The sequence below is a fragment of the Xenopus laevis genome, chromosome 5S (genome assembly GCF_017654675.1).
Source record: "Xenopus laevis strain J_2021 chromosome 5S, Xenopus_laevis_v10.1, whole genome shotgun sequence".
In the NCBI taxonomy this organism is placed as follows: Eukaryota; Metazoa; Chordata; class Amphibia; order Anura; family Pipidae; genus Xenopus; species Xenopus laevis.
In genome coordinates, this window is record NC_054380.1 from 120497699 (window position 1) to 120519982 (window position 22284).

A 22284-nucleotide genomic window follows, 5' to 3' on the forward strand; every position below is an offset into this window, starting at 1 on the left:
GTCCCTAATGTTACTATTTCAATTTTGATTTATTATAAAAAGTGTAGTGCCAAATATTGCACCAAAGCAAAACTAAACGTTGGGTGTATTCCTTCAGGTTTAGGGCTCTTACAGACGAGCGTATATGCGTTCAGCCACAGGGGAGCGCAGGAGTAGACGCATTCAGTTTTTTTCCAATGGGGCTGTACTTACACAGGCGCATGTAGGCGCCAAACGCAGGTTGAGAGACAACATGCTGCATTTTTCCTGCATTTGGTGCCTACATGTGCCTGTGTGAGTACACCCCCATTGGTATAAACTGAATGCGCTTACTCCTGCGCTCCCCTGTGGCTAAACGCATAAAAACGGAATGCAGGGGAGCGCAGCTTCATATGCTTGTCTGTAAGAGCCCTTAGAATGCTGATGCCTTGTCTTACCAAAGCACTTCCTTTTCTATTCAGTAGCGGGTTTCACATATAATAGAGGTTTGACTTTTTAACGCAGACAGGTGTTCCCTATTAAAAAAAACCCTGTGTAACAATAGTTAATAATGGTATCAGAGGCCTATCAGGAACAAATGTAATATAAGGCACTGATCAGGATGAGGCCAGAAACTGTAAATCTGCAGAATAATGTTGAATTGAAGCTCACTGCACCACACAGACACACAGCTATAGCAGATAGTAGTTCATGGTAGTTCCATATGCATTTTTTGATCCTGAGGATTAATTGATGAAGCTGTTGCACACACATAATGATTAGTGTATGCATCCTGCTCTCTCTTCTCTAATCGTATTGTATAGCAGATTTAAAGCTTCATTTAAGGGGGTTATTTATCAAGCTCCGAAATCCAAACCCTAAATAATTCTGAGTTTTCGGAGCAAAAAATAAAAACTAAATTTTTTTCGAGATTTATAAATGTCCGTTGTTCTTAAAACTCAGAATCCGAAACCCCAGCATCTAAAAGCTCTCGAGGTCCTGTATAAGTCAATGGGGAAGGTCCTAGTGTCTGAGCCGATATCCGATGATTTCAGGGTTTCTGTGCAAAAAACTCCAAAAAATCATAGTTTTTGCGGAAAACTCCGAACAATTCTGAGTTTTTTGGGGAGCACTCCGGACAATTCGGAGTTTTGCCCGACTCTATTTTTTTCAGGCTTTTTTCTTCATAAATAAGGTCCATTCGGGAATTTGGAGTTGCTCGTAGTTGGACATTAGAAATACTGAGATAAATTCGGACCTTGATAACCTCATTAGTGTGCTGTGCAATAATGGTTGTGAAGTTGTGCACATATGGATGCCCTTCATAAAAGATACTTTCCCACAAGTATTCTGTTGCTTCTTCATGCTATAGTTTAAAAAGTGGCATAACTTTAGCAGAGCCCTGCCCACCTCCCTCCACCACCTCAGACTCCCCGGCAGTGGCATAACTAGATGTTACTGGGCTCCAGAGCTAATTCAATTAAAGGCCCCGAAATATTGGTTAAGTTGACATTTTCTACAACAACATATTGAAATTGCTCATTGAATAAGGCTCATTGATTAAGACTCTGTGCCCCCTGCAGCTGCAGGGTTTTTTTCCTCTTTAGTTTTGTCCCTGCAATAAGATCCATGATCTGACTGCATCGCATCCAAAACATTCATTTTTTACAGTTTTTAGGACCAGACCCCTAGGCAGGCTCTAGGCTAGTGAAGTTGTGCAGTAGCATGTGTTTTGCTGCATCTTAAGCTTCTGGAATGGAACACACTGATGCTGGAATTCTGTGAATAAAATGCTGCATTGTAGGAAGAAAATGTCAATTTGTGTCCAAATGATGCACACTGCACTGTGATTATAAGTGAGGCTATAAGTTGGTGTCACCAGTCTACAAAAATATCCACAAACATTCATCTGGACTGAGAGGCGCATATACTCAAACTTCGTCATCTATATCTTGACCTTCCTAACTCATCATTTTATGACAGCTGCATCCCCCATTGTTTCCTTTGTAAGGTTTAGAGAGCACTCAGGGCAAACTCCATGCTTCATCTTGTTCTACTTTTAATTGCGAAGGTTTAATAACATTTGATTTTTCCTTCCAGGCAAAGCCTGGAATCCAGGTTAATGCTAAAATCAATTGCTTGTAATTAGTTCACCATTCGCTCACATTCTCTTTAAGCTGAATGATAGGAGCTTTGCAAAATTCCTTCTTTTAACCTCAGGTAGTTTTAGATTTAAGATTTAGAGATAGCAGGTTAGTATAAATTCTGGAATATTAGTAGATAAATGCCTAAATTGGCTCTGTTACATGTGTGTAGTTGTGGTTATGCACAGGCTTTGTGTCATCACTACACATTCAGGTTTTGTACTTTTCACTATAGGTGAAGCTACACAAGCTGAGGGGCAATACCGGGGACCATAGAGATATAAATGCACAAGCTAATTAACACACATTCCATGGCCCTGTATTTTACTAGTAAATGTTTCCTTGCAAGTGTATAAATGTTCACAAATGGGTTTGAAATGGGTAGACATGCAACACATGCAAACTCCTTCGAGACCACAACTGCTAAATAGTAGAAAACTGTAAAATACAGAATTAGTGATGGGCGAATTTGGCCCGTTTTGATTTGCTGAAAAATTCACAAATTTCCTGCGAAATTCGCGGGCATAAAAAATTGATGATTCAAATGCTAGTGAGAATTGAAGTCAATGGGCGTCTTTTTAATTGTCGCCGGTGTCAGAATTGTCGATTGCGTCAAAATTTTCGCTGGCAAATTCACTAGTTTGTTGGACGTCGGTGAAACACAGAAAATTGCCGCAAATTTGTGCCTGTCGAATAAATTCGCCCATCGCTATACACAATGAAAACATCTCTCTAAGCTGAGCCCTCACTGCCAGTGTCTGGGTGAAGGGTGATATAGTTGCACTACTATGGAGATACTGTGATAAAACAAATGAGTGGGAGCAGTTCTTAACAAAGTTTTTCTCACTGTAATAATTAAGTAGTAGCAGTGTACTAGATCATAACTAAGTAGAATTAATCCATATTGGAGATAAAACAAACCTACTGGGTTTATTTAATATTTAAATTATTTTTCTGACTTAGTGACAGGGTGTAGTGGTGGGCCAAGCTAGCCCGGCACCCAAGGCAACTTGGCATGTCGTCCACAAACGGACATGTACGAATGAGCATGTGCATGCAGGTGCACCGACAATTGGAGAAGACAGTAAAAGAAGAGTGGTGGTGAGGGGAGACTAGGGCCTGGACTTGGGGTAGGCAACAGAAGAGGTAAGTGCCTAGTGCCCCCAACTGTTCAGACCTAGGCATCACTACTAATCCTTGGTGGAGCACAAAATTGTTAATGCTAACTAGTCCTGGCTACCTTACAGCCCATGACAGATACTAGTGTGTTATTTATCAACCTCATTCACAGGGTTCCGGTTACCCCATATTTTCTAAGGAATGGTTACCTTCACACTGGCCTCTTCTTCTCCAATACTGTGGCCTACCTTTACCTTAGGTCTTACTGGCAGCACCACCTCCTGCTATGGTGGAATCCAGAAAGAGACTGAACTTTTGTTCCCATTAGGAGCAATATGTCAATCAGAAATGGGTACCCATAATATTTAGCTTGGGTGTCCATGACTCCCTAAATAATGTTTTACTAAACAAAGTTATAAAATAGCAAATTAGTGGCTTTGAACCAATAATTGGGTTGTAAATTTCATTCTGCAACATACTTTGAGTCCCCTGAGAAAATAGGATTAAAAAAACATTATTCTATAACATAGTAATAGTTAACTTAAAGGTGAACTTTTCCTTTAACAGAAAGTTGTGGAACAAGGAAAGTGAGGTACAATGCCTTCATTATTGTTTCTGGACTATTTTCTTTTTGAAGAATAATCCACTAGAAGCTAAAATGTTTATTTGATAGTTTGCCTGCTGAGTTGTTTTACCATTTAAAATGCATTTTCTATTATTTTTAAGAAGTTTCATTTCAGGTACAATATTCAAGATTTGCACCATGAGCAATATTCTGAAAGCTGCAGGCTGAGCCAGTAACACCATTACAGAAACTTGGGGTGGGGGTAATGGCAAATAAAATATTATATATACAATATTACAAGCTCTCATTACTTCAATTAGGCAAAACCATGGGGAAAATAAAAAAACAAAGGTATAGTGATGCTATTGGAGAAATTTATGTTAGAAACCCAATGCTGCAATTTATGGGGCAAATTCACTAAGATTCGTAGTTGCGCCAGCGTCTGCTTCGCCGCGCTTCGCCAGGCGTATTTTTGCCAGCACTACACAAATTCACTAAAATCCGAAGTTGCGTTTAGGGGAAGCGTAAGTTTGCGAAGTTGCGCTAGCGTTAATTCGCCAAGCAAAGCAAAGTTATGCTAGCGATGGTTAATTTGCATACGGCGCCAAATTGAAGTTACAATGGAGGTATATGTAGCATCACTACACAAGCCTGGGAAACCTTCAAAACAGCAAATAAATTTTTTATTTTGCCCTACACATGTGCCCACTGTATAGTTAAGGTGCCATGAGTTAGGAAATGTAGGGGGGAAGGAGTGTACCCACAAAAATTTTTTCGATCCTTTTCAGTCTCAACCATAAAAAAAGAAAAAACGCCAGCGTTTTTTGGGACTTAGAAACATTTTTAACTTTTTTTGAAGCAATCCCTATCTACTCTATTGCACTTCGCCTGGTCTGAGGTGGCGAAGGAAGTCTGGCGTAAAAGGTAGCGTTCAGAATAATTTGCGCATCAATGAATTTGCGTAGTTACGTCCGTTGCGCAAATTCGCCAGGCGTAAGGGTGCGAAGTAACACTAGCGAATTTACGCCAGTGTCCGTTAGTGAATCAATAATGCGCTACACTAGCGAATTAACGCTAGCGTTAGGTGCTTCGTTGTTTAGTGAATTTTCCCCTTTGACTCTGAGCGAATTCACTTAGACATCATTTTCATGTTTTGGAGGATGTTTGGTTTTGGAGCGGGTTACTTAAGATAAGTTATACAAAATCTGTTGTTTGAGTTCTCCCAGTGCTCCAGCCCTGCCTTAGGAATAACAAGCCCCCCAAATCATGACCTATCTGGGGAGAATGAAAGCAATGGGCCTGTGTAAAAAAAAAAATACATCGGCACAAATTTACTTTTTGTGTACTTGTCTCCGTTTCCAGGTGGTGAGTAGCATTGCCTACTTTTTCCTCTTAAAATATAATAAGTTGACGAAATGCAGGCAGACAAAGCCTTTCCTTTCTCAGCTGGATCCCTGTGCAGTCCATGTGTTTTATGCCTCTTGTTCTCATTGTGCAGTTTTGAGAGGTTCCACTGAATATCAAGTGTTTTCTTTGTCTGTTAAGGAGGTGTAAGTTGAAGTGGTACCTTTTATGTCAAGATAAGAGGGGCACTGGCTGAATGCCAAGAACAAAATGCAGGCATCGAGCTCTCCCTGTCTTAACCAATTTCTGCTCGACTTCAGGTTATGCTGACATCTCAGGTTTGGGATCTGTTGTTATTTGTTTGCACTATTAGATCTTATAGATATTAAAGCCATTAAAGCATTTTATAACATCAGTCGGCGAGTGTGCATAGGTCTGTGTGTTTGCTTTTATGTCTTTCTATCGAGGAACGTTGCAGAAACAGCTTCAGGTCAGAAGAAGCTAAAAGCTTCCAGGAAAAGAGTAAATGCAATTTTCGATTTTGAGTTTAAAATAAGAAAAAAAAATTCAGTTATGGATGAGACAAAGAAATGGAAATATTTAAACTCCTAGTTTTATATGACTTTATCTCAGTGTATATCAGGCTCTATTATTGCCATCACACGATGAAAAATATCCAACAAGCAGGATTTTATTGTGATTACTAATATTGTGTTAAATTAATTTTCTGTACTCAAATTTTCAAGATTTATTGTTCAATAAAATTCACATTTTTAATTAAAAAAAACTGTATTTCTAACATTCAAGCTATTTCAAAATTAGATTTTTAAAAAAAAAAAAAGGCAGGCAATTGAGGCAGCTATTTAAAGGTTGAGCAGCTTTGATGCAGGTTATAAACTATTGGTTGCCTTTAGTCAGTCAGTGCCCCCTTATTGGGGCTTTTATATGAGGAACAAGGCAAAAAGGGCAGAGATGCCACCCATGGAGCACTTCCTGGTATCCCGCCTTGATCCTGGGGATTCTGTAGGTCTCTGTACAATAATATGGACATTTTTTTGTATACTGTATATCATCTATGTGTGTGTGAGGGGGAGTTATAAATCATGGAAAACTTGTCAGAGATTCCTTTATTTTTAAAGGTTAATGCATGTCCCTGCACTATATTTTGCATAACTGAAGATATTGTTGTTTTTTAAGTACAGTGCATCGCCCTTAAACCTTTGACAATATTGTACATAATCATTAACTTCAACTATTGCTAAAACTGGTAGTAAACTGCAGTTTAATGATGCCTTCAGGGTAATTGTATCCATGCCTCGAGCCATTAGAGTGCACGTCTGTCTTCTCTGCATTATCCCAAAGGCATATTGTTGTACTGCTTAGATATTCTAATTTCAAAATACCAATTATACTACATTCATCCATGAATATTAAAGATCATAAAGTTAATTGTTTCTCTAACAACATATTGACTTAATATTACTTTGATTCAATATGTAGTGGGTATTTTGAAATAAGCAGAACTTTAAGGCTTTACCATATATATTAGTCTTGCAAAGATGTGTGTTGGTGGAGAAGAAGGATTGCTGTGCCAGTACCTAGAGCACCAAAACGAGATCATTAGGAATTATAACTTGGTGAATATTTAAGTTGTATAGTTATACTAACATAATGTAATGTGCGACAACATACGTTCATACAGTTCTTACTATATAGGGTGGTATTTATTCTCAACCCATGCTTTATTTGTTCCCAGCTTGACTTTTGCATGTGCTCACCCAGACAGCCTACTCATCAAGATTAATCTCTCTTATCTTCTAGAAGCATGACGGCCAATTCACCGTGATTCAGTTAGTAGGGATGCTGCGAGGCATAGCTTCTGGTATGAAATACTTATCTGACATGAACTATGTCCACAGAGATCTGGCTGCTAGAAATATTTTGGTCAACAGCAACCTGGTATGCAAAGTCTCTGACTTTGGCCTTTCTCGAGTCCTGGAGGATGATCCTGAAGCAGCATACACCACAAGGGTAGGGGTGAATGCCATTATTATTATTCTTTGTACCTGTCTATTGGATACTATAACACCTGAGTACTTTGCACCAATGTTATTTACTAATGTAATTCTTTACTTGTTATTTTATTAATAAGGGGGGTAAAATTCCCATCCGATGGACAGCGCCGGAAGCCATCGCTTACAGAAAGTTTACGTCAGCGAGTGATGTGTGGAGTTATGGAATTGTCATGTGGGAGGTGATATCATATGGTGAACGACCCTACTGGGAAATGTCCAACCAAGATGTGAGTTCTTAAATTAAACTTCTTCATCATGAATAGTCTTATAGAATCGAATACAGAAGGAGCGGAGCTCAGTTTTATGGAATATGCTATGTTTTTGACAATATATTGATGAAAATGCTATCCATTATATAAAGAAATATTGAAGACTATTTTAACGTCTATTGATAAACCAGTGTGGTATTTGAGATTGTATTTTATATCTGGTAGAGAATAAACAGTACTCTATCTTCCCGACAAGGATCAGTGGTTCAGAAAGGCTTAGTGGGATTGGAACAGATTGTGTTGTGGTGCATGTGTGTGCTTTGTGTGGTTGGGGAGGACCAAGCACGACTGATTGTTTGCTCTGCTCGTTATTGGAGCAGTGAAGACCATTTAATCATAATAAATAAAGGAGCAGTGGGCCATGCAGAATATGTGTGCATGCAGTCAGCGCGCCTGCAGGTAATTAGAGTAGACAGATGAAAGAGCTTCTCACCTTTTAGTGATAGTGATCTCGAGTCAATTTCACTTTGCAGAGCTGCACTGGGCAGTCAATGCTAGACAAAATGGAGAATCAGCATTTGAATCTTTCAGTGAAATTAAATGATGAGATACATCAGGGACAAAGGATAACAGGGGTAAAAGGAAATCAAAGCAGACCTGCAGAGAAAGAATAAAATAGGAAGTGTAAGACAAAAAAAAAACAGAAGGCAAAAAAATAGAGTATCGTGAAGATGGTAAGGGATGACTTGCTCGTGAAGCAATGGAAGAGGAACTGAGAATATAAGGATCAAAGAAAACCTTGCAGGATAAAAATGGGTATACTGTGAATATTAAAGATTGTGACAGTGGGAATGCAGTTGATGAAGATGGGGGAAAGGGACCGCGAGGTAACAACTACTTTAGGAGTTAAGTATGGAGCTTAGATATCTAGTAAAGGTTTTCAAGGTCATAGAGACCTCAGTCAATCAGTGTAACTATAATAAGATAAAGATTGCATGTCCATGATTAATGACCCAACTGTTATTTACATACTCAGACAGAAGGCCTACAGTAGGATCACTCGTATACATTTTGGTAGATTTATCTTAATTATATTAATTATATATATATATATGTATTTATTATTATTAATAATAATGTATATTTTTAAGGTAATAAAAGCAATAGATGAAGGATACCGGCTTCCTCCTCCTATGGACTGCCCAGTGGTGTTGCATCAGCTTATGTTAGACTGCTGGCAAAAATGTCGAAGTGACCGGCCTAAGTTTGGTCAAATTGTTAATATTCTGGACAAATATATAAGGAGCCCAAGTTGTCTGAATGAACTTGCCAACAGCTCTACGTGGTAAGTTCTTCAATGAAATGCAAAGGTGCTGGGTGAGAGGTGTAAATGTACATTAATGAGAGCAGTGTGAAATTTCAGAAGCAAGTCACCATGTTTTTGACCTGCAATCTCAAAAGGGAGATGTGCCTGACACAATTGCACAAAGTGTTTCCTGACAAGCTTCACTTTATCTTTGCAGGCAGGACCCGAGTATGCACGATTCATTGCCAGTCACTACTGTTGAACAGTGGCTTGAAGCCATCAAGATGAGCCAGTACATAGATAACTTCACAATGGCAGGCTATGTGACTCTAGAATCAGTGCTATACTTAAGCAGCAAGTAAGTCTGAAACTATAACTATGTATCAATCAACCATAATCAATAGGTACCCGACTAAAGCTTCATTTAACTGATGCCTCATTTAAAGCTGCCAGTATTTAGGAGCCACAACACTTTGCAGTACTCTGCATGTTTATTTTGCCATTGTTTCATTATTGTTTGCATAATTTGTATATGTGCCACATGGAAGTGTTAAGGGCGATTAGGACTAACAGAGCTACTGTATATCACTGAAGTTGGCAACATCAGAAATCATAATATTGCATTTCTTGCTATTCATGACAAAGTATTTCCTTGTACTTGATCCAAACTAAGATATAATTAATCCTTATTGAATGCAAAACCAGCCTATTGGGTTTATTTAGTTGGTCGAAGTGAAAATTGTAATTTTTTAATTCAAATTTTGAGGTAATTTTAGTGTACTTCGACTAGGGAATAGTCCAAATTCGAATCGAATTTGAAAAAAATTCAAGAATTCGACTATCGAAATTTATCATGTACTGTCTTTTTAAAAATTTGACTAAATCTAAAATCTGCCGAATTGTTGTTTTAGCCTATGGGAGACCTCCTAGAACCTATTTGGAGTCATTTGGTGGACTTTGAAAAATCAAAGTTTTTTTTCGGAAAATATTTGATTCAAATTAGATCAAATAGAATCCAAATTCGAACCAAACAATCAAATACATTCTATTCACCCAAAGTTAAATTTTTTTATTTTTTAATACATTTTAGTTGGTCTTTTTTTATACGAATAAAAACTCCCATCACCTCGAATTTCGACCCTTGATAAATCTGCCCCTTAATGTTTGGGTTATAAAGTATGAAGAGCCATATTACAGTGAGCTCTATTATCCGTTAAAACCCCAGGTCCCAAGCATTCTGGATAAGAGGTCCTGTACCTGTAGAAAGGGAAGATGTACAGTAGAAGCTGATATATTACTTAGCTGCCTATAAACACAAAAAGTGTCCTTCATACCAACAGGGTTTGGGTTTATGAGATTTGAATAGGAATGGGGAGGAAGCAGGGACTAGTAATCATTTAATTTAATAATTAAAAAAAATAAATCCCTTAACATGCACAAGGGTTTGTTTTATTGATAAGCATTAAGGAATTATAAGTTTATTGCAGTTTGGTTTTATGTAAAGAGGAAGAGATTTTGTTTAGTTCCTTTATTATATAAATACAACCTTAAATACTTATTGAGTTAGCAATGCAATACCTTATACCATTCTCTTCAGTTTGTTACTATGGAAAGCACTCAGTCAAATATCGTAACTACAACTTGCAACTACAATTGCAGAAAGCCATAGATCATGGTGAGTCATCTGATCCCTGGGATGAGTACTTATATTTCCAATATTAAAGCATAGTTACCAAGAGCAATAAATGACTCACTTTGGACACATTCAGCCCCTAAAAATTGTTCTCCAGCTGATCACCCACATGTTATCAAGATGAAATGGCAACAGATCTGCTGAAGTCATATCCACTTTGTCCCAAAGGTTAGTGAATAAAATGTTTCTAGATTTCAAATGGCAAGTGGATCAAAACAATACTTTCCTTTTCATTTTTAAATTTCTAAGAAACGATTTGCTAGAGGAGTGGGATTGAACAGATAAAGAGATCTGTGTCTGAGTTCCCTAATTAACTGAGGTCTATACACTCAATTTATAATGTAGAGTTGGTTGTTTTTACAAATTATGCAGATTTTTTCCCCATGACTTTCATTTCACAGTTATATCCATGTGCCAAAGACTGATACATTGCTTGTTTTAGTAATATAGCTATAGTTGACAGCAGTGTCCGGGTCACTACTATAATGTATTCATTTTTTGTAGCTGTATATTTATGTAATTTGGATTTGAATTATCAAAAAAAAATTCTCTTCTTTCAGCGAGCTGAGCAAAATGGGAATCGCATTAGCTGGGCATCAGAAGAAAATTCTTGCCAGCACACAGAATCTTCAGGTCCTAGGGACCCACCTGCAAATCTGACCACCTTGAGGATTTTTAGTGTCTTTGATGCTCACCAGGAATCTTCTCGGCCCTACCAGAAGCAGTATATTCAGACTTGACTACTGTGTTCCTGTTTCATCTTCCAATAGCAAAAATTACTGCAGGGAATGATCCGTTCATCCAGCCAGCTTCACAAAGGGCAATTAAAACGCAACAATAGTCTAAAGATTTGACTATGGTGCCTTTGGAATGGTGTTTTGGATCAAGAGCATCCATGGAAACTAAAAGCAACAGTATGGCCGTTAACTGTACAAAGACATGGAAAGTATCAGTGACAAAGACTATGATTTGATGACACAGCATTTTGTACATTATGAGAATTAGATATTGTGGGACAAATTTGAACCCATGTTGACTTGTGAAACAGACAAAAGACAGATCTCATGTTCATAGACGCTGCTGACTTTGGTTGGACATGGTGTTGTTTTTCAGCTATTGCGTAGGTGGCCAGTTAAGAAAAAGATGTCTTTGGTATGTAGAATGCCTTCAGAATTTCATTGAACCCACTTCATGTGCACTGAGAAGACAATGAAAGAATATCTGTCCATTGTCATCTTGTATTCCATCTTCAGACACGATTGTTTGTCCCAAGCATCGCTGCCTCCAGCTCTTAAAGGAAATGCATACACTGCATTATATATGTGTGTATTTATGAAGAAAAAATATGTATATTTTGATTTTCATATCCCAGGTCTGTAGCCATCACATTTATGATTGCTCACAATGCATTGTCCAGAGAAACTGTAAATTCCATGTAGCATTTGTATTGCTTTGATAGCAGTGTCTTTAAATAAATGGAGCCACATAACACATGGAAAATGTCTTTACCTGTTTAATATATGAAGAAGAACGTGTTTCTAGCAGGTTTCCTCTGCTCCTCATTGATACTTTGTCTTCTGTTCAATGTAGGCCGAGTCTCAAATCTCATTGTAATGCAAATTAAGGTATACTCGACTTTGCTATAGAAATCTGATGCAGCCATTTATACTAAAGTGAAATTTAAATGTGAAATTCATTGTTTTAAATAGTTTCATCTTTTCAGCAAAGCTCAGACTTGATATTAATATTGTACCACCATGTATTTTTTAAAAATAGATACACGGAGGTCTGAATAGGAATTGCTAAATTCAACACAGCACAGCTACTGTAAATAACACACCGTAAAACTAACCAAGGCTTGTTCAACTAGAAGTCTAAGGGGGTTATTTACTAAGCTCCAAATACCCGAATTTCCCCAAAATCTGAAAAATTCGTAATTTTTTTTTATAAAATCAGACTTTTAAAAAAATCACAAATTTTTCGATATGTATTAAACCCCGAGGGCTAAAAAGCCTGAATATAAAAACACGGCATCTCAAACCTGTCGAGGTTGCATAAAAGTCAATGGGAACAGTCCCATTGATTTTTGGTTGTGTCGGGGGTTTTGGGGCAATTTCACAATGTTTTCTGAGCTTTAGAGTGAAAACTCTGAGATTTCTGGGAAAATTCACAGAAAAATCTTGAAATTCTGAGCTTTTCCTGCAAAGCAGGAGTTTGTAGCAGCTGAAATTGAGATAAATTTGGACCTTGATAAATAACCCCCTTGATGTACAATTAAACATCCACAACAATAAAGATAGTTCATGGTCAATATATCGTAAAAATTATACCAAAGGAAAATTGTAGTGAAAAATACCATTCATGGGAAAAAATTTTTCAAAATGAATCAGTTAATAGTGCTGCTCCAGCAGAATTCTGCACTGAAATCCAATTCTCAAAAGAGCAAACAGATTATTTTATATTCAATTTTGAAATCTGACATGGGGCTAGACATATTCTCAATTTCCCAGCTGCCCCAAGTCATGTGATAAACTTCAATCACTCTTTACTGCTGTACTGCAAGTTGGAGTGATATAACCCCCCTCCCTTTTGCCCCCCAGCAGCCAAACAAAAGAACAATGGTAAGGTAACCAGATAACAGCTCCCTAACACAAGATAACAGCTGCCTGGTAGATCTAAGAACAACACTCAATAGTAAAAACCCATGTCCCACTGAGACACATTCAGTTACATTGAGAAGGAAAAACAGCAGCCTGCCAGAAAGCATTTCTCTCCTAAAGTGCAGGCACAAGTCACATGACCAGGGGCAGCTGGGAAATTGACAAAATGTCTAGCCCCATGTCAGATTTCAAAAAAATCTGTTTGCTCTTTTGAGAAATGGATTTCAGTGCAGAATTCTGCTGGAGTAGCACTATTAACTGATGTGTTTTGAAAAAAACATGTTTTCTGATGACAGGATCCCTTTAACTATTTACAGTAACTCATTTTTCTTTTTGTTTGTCATTTCTACTTAAATGTCCCAGCATTAGTCTACTGGAAATTGTTCTCCCCCCTGTAGAACCTATGAAATCCCAGACATCTCTATTACAGTAATCTATAAATGTTTCCAAGTCCATTATATAAATATATATATATATATATATATATATATATATATATATATATAGACAAATACAAGATTCCTCTGCACTCAACCCATTATCAATATATATAAGACAGCGACATTTTGTGCATACTGCTACTGAAAAATGCCTTACCCTTTAAACAAAACAGGGATTGTTTGTCCATATATTGCAATATATTTAAGCTGGCCAACTACGTCAAAGTCATCCCATTTCTGGCCAGTCCTATGCTTAATTTTCATCTGATTCATTAAGAATTCTATGGTTTAATTATACATTTTATAAAAGGGACGAATACGTTTTACCTGCAACTTACTAGCTGCTTTCAAAGTAAAACTCCCAAACTTGGCTGCCCTTTTATTAGACACCAGTGGGATCACCTGACTATAGTTGGAGGGGGTGGGAGCTACAACATGGAGCTGGTCACTGCTCCTGTATAACTATAACAAACAAGGGAAAGTTGTGCTCACCACTAGTTTTTAAAATCATTAGGCGGGGGTGCAATGAGGGTGTGACCACAAAAAACATATAGACAAATACAAGATTCCTCTGCACTCAACCCATTATCATCCCAGATATGGGATGACTTTGACGTAGTTGGCCAGCTTAAATATATTGCAATATATGGACAAACAATCCCTGTTTTGTTTAAAGGGTAAGGCATTTTTCAGTAGCAGTATGCACAAAATGTCGCTGTCTTAAATATATTGATAATGGGTTGAGTGCAGAGGAATCTTGTATTTGTCTATATGTTTTTTGTGGTCACACCCTCATTGCACCCCCGCCTAATGATTTTAAAAACTAGTGGTGAGCACAACTTTCCCTTGTTTGTTATAGTTATACAGAAGCAGTGACCAGCTCCATGTTGTAGCTCCCACCCCCTCCAACTATAGTCAGGTGATCCCACTGGTGTCTAATAAAAGGGCAGCCAAGTTTGGGAGTTTTACTTTGAAAGCAGCTAGCAAGTTGCAGGTAAAACGTATTCGTCCCTTTTATAAAATGTATAATTAAACCATAGAATTCTTAATGAATCAGATAAAATTGAGCATAGGACTGGCCAGATATGGGATGACTTTGACGTAGTTGGCCAGCTTAAATATATTGCAATATATGGACAAACAATCCCTGTTTTGTTTAAAGGGTAAGGCATTTTTCAGTAGCAGTATGCACAAAATGTCGCTGTCTTAAATATATTGATAATGGGTTGAGTGCAGAGGAATCTTGTATTTGTCTATATGTTTTTTGTGGTCACACCCTCATTGCACCCCCGCCTAATGATTTTAAAAACTAGTGGTGAGCACAACTTTCCTTTGTATATATATATATATATATATATATATATATATATATATATATATATATATATATATATATATATATATATATATATATATATATATATCATGTCATGATATACAGCATCTAATATTGGTAGGTCTGAAGCCTTTCCAGGTAATCTTTATAATTATTTACCACTCATCTAAGGGGCCAATTCACTAAGCTCGAGTGAAGGAATAGAGGAAAATAGAGGAAAAAAACGTTGATTTTCGAATTATTTTTTTGGCTACTTCGACCATCGAATTGGCTGCTTCGACCTTCGACTACGACCTTCGACCTTCAAAGTACTGTCTCTTTAAAAAAACCTTCAACCCCCTAGTTCGCCACCTAAAACCTACCGAGGCCAATATTAGCCTATGGCTAATTGAACGATTATTCTTTTGATTGTTCAATCGAACGAATTGCGCTAAATCCTTCGGCTTAGATATTCGAAGTCGAAGGATTTCAATTCGGCAGTCGAATATCGAAGGTTAATTAACCCTCGATATTTGACCCTAGATAAATGTGCCCCTATGTGTCTTCTTCAGTTTGTAATAGGGAATTCCCAAAACCCTGAAGGAGAATACAATCGCCATAATTCATGTACAATTGATCCATGGAACTTTTTCAGGCAGATGAAGCTCAATGAAATGTGAACATTAATAAGATGACTATGATCCACTTTCATTGATACTATGAAACTCATTGAGGCATGTGTTCCTTACCTTTCTGTTCTCAGTGGAGCATCCCTTTAGATAGTCTACTGAACCTTGCCCTGAGGACTTGCCCTAGGGTGGCGGATATTTTGGGGGGGGGGAGTGTCATTCTACCCACAGGCCAAAGCTGCACTGGGGACTGGAAGGAACATTTTGATAGACATTCAAATCTCTACCAGTCCAGTCCCTGGTGAAGTAGAACACCATGAAGAAGATCAGAGTGTATTGGAGCAAGTGGCGGAATCGGAGGATGGGTGACGTGCTGCAGTGGTTGGGGGGTTTGTGCAAGCAGCTGGGGTAAGTGCGAATTGGAGATGTGAACTGCTGGGTGGCCGAGGGGTTGCCAAATTTTTAAATCTAGTCCTAATTATTGACCCATTTAGTGACTGTGTAGTTGTTAAGTCTTCCCAATGTATGTATTTTATTTGCACTGACTGCTATCAATAATAACGTTTCACCTTTGCTTAATTTACCTATATTAATTTCTAATGTATAGACCTGAGCACTTCCCTTCACACTTTAACAAACCACACGTTTTTTTGTTTTTTTTTGGCTGAGGCGTATTTTGAGAGTACCAGTTTTGGCCTCAGTATGTTGCTTGGTTTGAAGAGAAATACTTGGGTCAGCACACACTCCTTCAAGTTGTCCGGTGCACGCTCCAGTAGTGGCCACAATCCACCAAATACAATCGAATTTCGGAAATGGACAGCACCGTTTTGTGAATAAAAAAGCCTTTATTGTAACTTGGCTACGACCAAAAGACACAACTGTGTCTTTTGGTCGTAGCCAAGTTACAATAAAGGCTTTTTTATTCACAAAACGGTGCTGTCCATTTCCGAAATTCGCTTGGTTTGAAGAAACACAGCAATGAGATGTTTGTTAAAAACTGAGATTACTATATTATTTAATCTGCTACTGTATGGGTCTCTCCCGTGTGTTGGTTAGATGTGCCTACACGACCTCCTCTATGATGATTGTATTCCTTGTCCTTAAACGCATTTGGAGACATGAAGCCTGTGTGCCCTTAGACTAAGGAGAGTGTTTTTGCACCCTTTTGCTCACGTACTGGTATCTGTGGTATAAATGAGGCCCCTACTCTTTTGGCTACATAGTGCAATTTAAAAAACAGAATGGCCAACAGCATTATTGCTTCAACTCCAGCAAGTATGCACTTTGTTGCAAGAAGCCAATGGAGACATTCTAAATTACTAAAACTGGCCTAATTACCTCCAACGCCCTGCTGAATAGCACCCTTCTCTCTATAATAGCCACAAATAAGATTTGGTTTGCAGGTTCTGTAAAGTTTGAAGCACTGCACCCAGTAAGCAGCGTTTCTGGGTATTGTAGAAGCTGGGGGGGATATATTGTAGATGACCGGTATATATCCCCATTCTTTAGGTTTTAAAATTATCTCTTTAAAAGACACCATGGGGTTAACCAGCCAGAGGTGGGCTGGACATCCAAGGGGTGTTTAATGGAGGTGAGCAGCAGGTGAGAGTGTGTGGAAACTCACTGCTGTGTTAAACAGAAAAGTTTGGTTTTCTTGTGTGGCTACTCACTGTGGAGTTGGAGAAAGTTCTTTTCTAAAAGACTAGGGAGTTCACTCCCGGCAGACTGGACACTGCAAGTTTTCTTGGCAAGTACACGGCTCTTTTGTTGGGACTTATTTGTTGCTGAACTGAAGCTGTTTTGATTTTTATGCCACTGCTTGTCTGTGAGAGATTTATGTGAACTGAAGAAAATAAACTAAATGTTTCCTTTAACGTGGAGTGGCCTGCATGTTTGGTGGAAAAAACCCCGCTGTGATCCCCCAAACATCACAACTGGTGCTCGGATGCGGGCAGGCACTACCGAAGGGTAAAAACATTTTTTTTTTTCTTCTCTCTCTGAAAACTGACATTTAAAGAGCCAGTAACCCATTTTTGCTAAGATGGAGGAACTGTTGCAGCAACTGGCTCGAGCTACAGTTCAGCTACAGCAGAGCATGGTCGTGCAGCAGCAGGCTACAGATGCTCAGCAAAAGAGCCTGGAGGCCCAGCTATCAGCCATGGTATCTCAACAGCACTCCACAGATGCTCAGTTGCTTGTTTTGCGAGAGTCTGTAACTTTACAAGCCACCGCCTTACACAAGGCTACAATTGCCCAAGCCAAGGCATTGGCTGAGGCTGTACAGCAGTGTGCTCCAGGACGGAAGTCCGTTGCCGTGGCTCAGGGGAACCAGGTAACCACCCGGGCAAGTTGTTTTCTCCAAAAGTTGAGTCCCACGGATGATGTGGAGACCTTTCTTGCCACGTTTGAGAGGACTGCAGAGCGAGAAAGGTGGCCCCGAGATAAATGGGCTGGCCTAATAGCTCCATTTCTGTCTGGCGATCCACAGAAGGCGTATTATGATCTTAACCCAGATGGCGCCATGAATTATGATCGGCTAAAGGCAGAGATCCTGGCCCGCCTAGGGGTAACCACTGCAGTCAGAGCCCAAAGGGTACACAGGTGGAAATATCAAACCAACCTACCACCTAGGTCACAGATGCACGACCTTATCCATTTGGCCACCAAGTGGCTGCAACCGAGGATCTGAATGGACCCCAGATTGTGGAGCGAGTTGTGACAGACCGGTACCTTCGGTCCCTCCCCGTTGACCTACAACGTTCGGTGAGTCATGGGGACCCCAAAACAGTGGATCAGCTGGTCGAGATTGTTGAGAGGTACACGGCTACCGAGGAACTACTTGCTCCCAACCGTCAGCGACCATTCGCCATTTCACGTCCGGAGAAATCTACACCGGCCAGGAAAAGTTCCCCGCAGAGTCCTAGGCTTAGTGTGAAAGAAAGTGGAGAAATGCCATCACCGGCACCGGCACCCACCGATACCTCTTCACCCTGGAAAGGGGGGAACGTGCAGTGTTGGAAGTGCCAAGCCTGGGGGCACACTAGAGCACAGTGCCCATGGAAAGACGAGACCATGGAGTGTGGGGCTATCACCCAGCTTTCCTGTTATGCACAGAAAGTTTACACTGCATGCCCTGACTTGTTTGAGGGGCAATTTGAGTGTGATGTTTACATCAATCAGATTCCTGTCAAGGCTCTCCTAGATTTGGGGAGTATGGTAACCCTGGTACTAGACAGTGTTATTGGAGAATTCAAACCAGTAGCCAAATCACTCCGGGTAATTTGTATCCATGGGGATATCCGGTCCTACCCGCTAGTCCCAGTGACCATCACTATTGCCGGTGAATCCATTGTGCATGAAGTTGGGGTGGCGAGTAAACTGTTGCACCCCGCTATTTTGGGACGTGACTTTCCAAAGTTCTGGGATTTGTGGGAAAGTGTGGGGAAGGAAACCACTGACTTGAGGGTGGGATTGGGTCCCCAAAACCCAAGGGATGTGATAATTGATATACCCAGTGACATTGAAAATGATGTGATGTATGATTTTCAAAATGATAATGTGTCACTGCCCCAAACTCAGGAGAAAAGTAATAAGGCAATAGAGGATCCCAGTCAGAAGACCGAACTGTCCTCTGAGGGGGGGGGATTTCTCTCCATTACAGGTAATGCTAGGGGAGGATGATGAGAATGATTCATCAAATCCCGTATCTCCTGATCTGGATGTGTCAAGGGGAGCCTTTAGCACGGCCCAGATGCAGGATCCCTTAGTTAATGCTAGAGAACAGGTGGTGGTGATAAATGGTGTTCCCCAAGAACCAGGTGCAGATAACCGATGGCCACACTTTGCTGTAAATAGTGATCTGCTTTATAGAGTCACCAAGGTCCGTGAGGAGGTTGTTGAACAATTGTTAGTTCCCCGGCCATACAGACGAATGGTACTTGACCTAGCGCATAATGATGCCCTGGGTGGACACTTGGGGGCAGAGAAGACCGAAGCAAGAATCACAGAAAGCCAGGTTTAAAGTCTGAAGTAAAAACCTACTGTGCGTCCTGTCCCACCTGCCAGTTAACAGCCCCGGCATCTCATTTTCGTAGCCCCTTGGTGCCCTTACCCATTATCGAAGTACCATTTGAACGTATAGCCATGGACTTAGTGGGTCCCCTGGTAAAATCTGCCCGAGGGCATCAGTATATCTTGGTAATCCTTGATTACGCCACCCGATACCCGAAGCTATTCCCTTAAGGAATGCCACATCTAAAGCCATTGCCCGTGAGCTGTTCCTAATGTTTTCAAGGACAGGCTTCTCAAAAGAGATACTCACTGACCAGGGTACCCCATTCATGTCAAAGGTTATGGCCGGTGTGTGTAACTTGTTCCAGATAAAGCAGTTACATACATCTGTCTACCATCCTCAGACAGATGGCTTGGTTGAACGTTTTAATAAGACCTTAAAAACAATGCTTAGGCGGGTGGTGCAAAAAGATGGTAAGGATAGGGATTGTTTATTACCTGCTCTTTTATTCGCAATTAGAGAGATGCCTCAGGCGTCCACAGGTTTCTCCCCCTTTGAGTTGGTGTACGGGCGCAGGCCCCGGGGACTGCTTGATATTGTAAAGGAGGCTTGGGAGAGTGAAGCTACTCCCCACAAAAGTGTTTTGGAATATGTCTCTCAAATGAGGGAAAGAATTGCAGGAGTGATGCCACTGGTTAAGGAACACATGCAAAGAGGCTCAGCGCCGGGTATATGACCGGTCCGCTAAAGTGAGGCAATTTCAGGTGGGAGATAGAGTAGCAGTGTTGATCCCCACTGTAGAGAGCAAATTCTTGGCCAGGTGGCAGGGCCCATTTGAAATTGTAGAAAAAGTGGGTGAGGTGAACTATAAGGTTCACCAACCTGGTAAGAGAAAGCCATACCAAATCTATCACATAAATTTGTTAAAGCCTTGGAGGGATAGAGAACCAGTTTCGGCACTGGCTAGTGGGAAACTTGAGTCTCAGGTTGGTGCTGACAGTGTCCGTGTGGCAACAGCATTGTCAAAAGCTCAGACCCAGCAAGTCAGGGAGTTTCTGCAGAGAAACAAAGATATTTTTTCTGATTTGCCTGGGATCACTAATGTCATAGAGCATGACGTAATTACAGAGCCGGGAGTAAAGGTGTGTCTCAAGCCTTACCGTATTCCAGAGGCTCGCCGGAAGGCTGTCTCAGAGGAGGTAAAAAAAATGTTGGAATTAGGAGTTATTGAAGAGTAGTGATGGGCGAATTTATTCGCCAGGCGCGAATTCGCTGCGAATTTGCGCGTTTCGCCGCCAGCGAATAAATTTGCGTCCGGCGTCAAAAAAAAATTTCCGAAAAAACGGACGCCGGCGCCAAAAACAGGCGCAGTTTCGCGCATTTTTCGCCGTTTTGCGAATTTTTCGGCGAAGCGAAACGGCGCAAATTCGCCCATCACTATTGAAGAGTCACAGAGTGAATGGTCGAGTCCTATTGTGTTGGTACACAAGCCCAACGGTACTCTGCGATTCTACAATGATTTCCGAAAACTCAATGAAATTTCCAAATTTGATGCCTATCCCATGCCCCGGGTAGACGAACTTATAGAGAGGTTGGGTCCTGCCCGGTATATCACCACTTTGGACCTCACGAAAGGGTATTGGCAAATACCCCTAACTCAGGCAGCAAGGGAGAAAACTGCATTTTCCACTCCAGATGGCCATTTTCAATATAGGAGAATGCGCTTTGGTTTACAAACAGCCCCCGCTACGTTCCAAAGGGCAATGGACAAGCTTTTGAGGTCCCATCACAGGTACACCTCCGTTTACCTGGATGACATTGTTATCTTTAGTAGGGACTGGGAGTCCCATTTGCCTAAAGTCCAGGCAGTTCTTGACTCCTTGAGAGAGGGAGGATTCACAGTGAACCCAGAAAAGTGTGCCCTCGGTATGGAAGAGGCAAGGTACCTTGGGTACATCGTTGGAAGAGGGCTAGTAAAACCCCAGTTAAATAAGATAGATGCAGTCCAGAACTGGCCCCGCCCTAAAACAAAAAAACAGGTACGAGTAGGGATGGGCGAATTTTTTCGCCTCGTTTCGCCGAAAAAATGACGCCCATAGACTTTTATGGAGACGTGTGACAAAAAAAAAGACGCGCGACAAATTTTTTTTGACGCCCATAGACTTTAATGGGCATCTGCGACATTTCGCCGGCGGCGAATTTTTGGCGAAGCGAAACGGGTCAAATTCGCCCATCCCTAGGTACGAGCCTTCCTGGGAATAGTTGGGTACTACCGTAGGTTTGTCCCCGATTTTGCCACTATAGCTGCTCCATTAACAGACCTGACCAAAGGTCGTAAGTCAATTATGATTGAGTGGAACACTGATGCTGAAAAGGCCTTTCTGGAGCTCAAGTCCGCACTTTGTAATCACCCCATCTTGGTGGCTCCAGATTTCTCCAAGGAATTTATTGTCCAGACCGATGCTTCAGATGTAGGTTTGGGAGCTGTATTATCACAGGTCATTAATGGGGAAGAGCATCCCGTGGTGTTCCTCAGTAGAAAGTTGACTACAGCAGAGAAAAACTATGCAATAGTTGAGCGAGAATGCCTGGCCATCAAGTGGGCCTTGGACTCACTCCGTTATTACCTTTTAGGTAGAAGGTTCAGGCTGGTTTCTGATCATGCCCCACTCACATGGATGAAGCAGAAAAAAGGGGCAAATGCCAGAGTAACACGGTGGTTCCTGGCACTCCAGGAGTTCAAGTTTAGGGTAGAGCACAGACCCGGAAAACAGCACCTGAATGCTGATGCTCTTTCCCGAGTCCATTGTTTGGG

General features: G+C 40.4%; 1 protein-coding gene across 3 annotated transcripts in view; it reads left to right on the top strand.

The window, feature by feature from the left end:
• Nucleotides 1-11906, top strand: part of LOC108718221 (ephrin type-A receptor 3) — a 143164-nt gene extending 131258 nt beyond the window's left edge. For all 3 annotated transcript variants that reach the window (XM_018265907.2, XM_041565017.1, XM_041565015.1), the window contains 5 exons: nucleotides 6952-7161; nucleotides 7283-7432; nucleotides 8566-8759; nucleotides 8938-9078; nucleotides 10974-11906. In XM_018265907.2, the coding sequence (XP_018121396.1) occupies nucleotides 6952-7161; nucleotides 7283-7432; nucleotides 8566-8759; nucleotides 8938-9078; nucleotides 10974-11073 (795 nt within the window). In that variant the 3' untranslated portion in view covers nucleotides 11074-11906. The remainder of the gene's footprint in view (nucleotides 1-6951; nucleotides 7162-7282; nucleotides 7433-8565; nucleotides 8760-8937; nucleotides 9079-10973) is intronic.
• Nucleotides 11907-22284: the final 10378 nt, after the last annotated feature.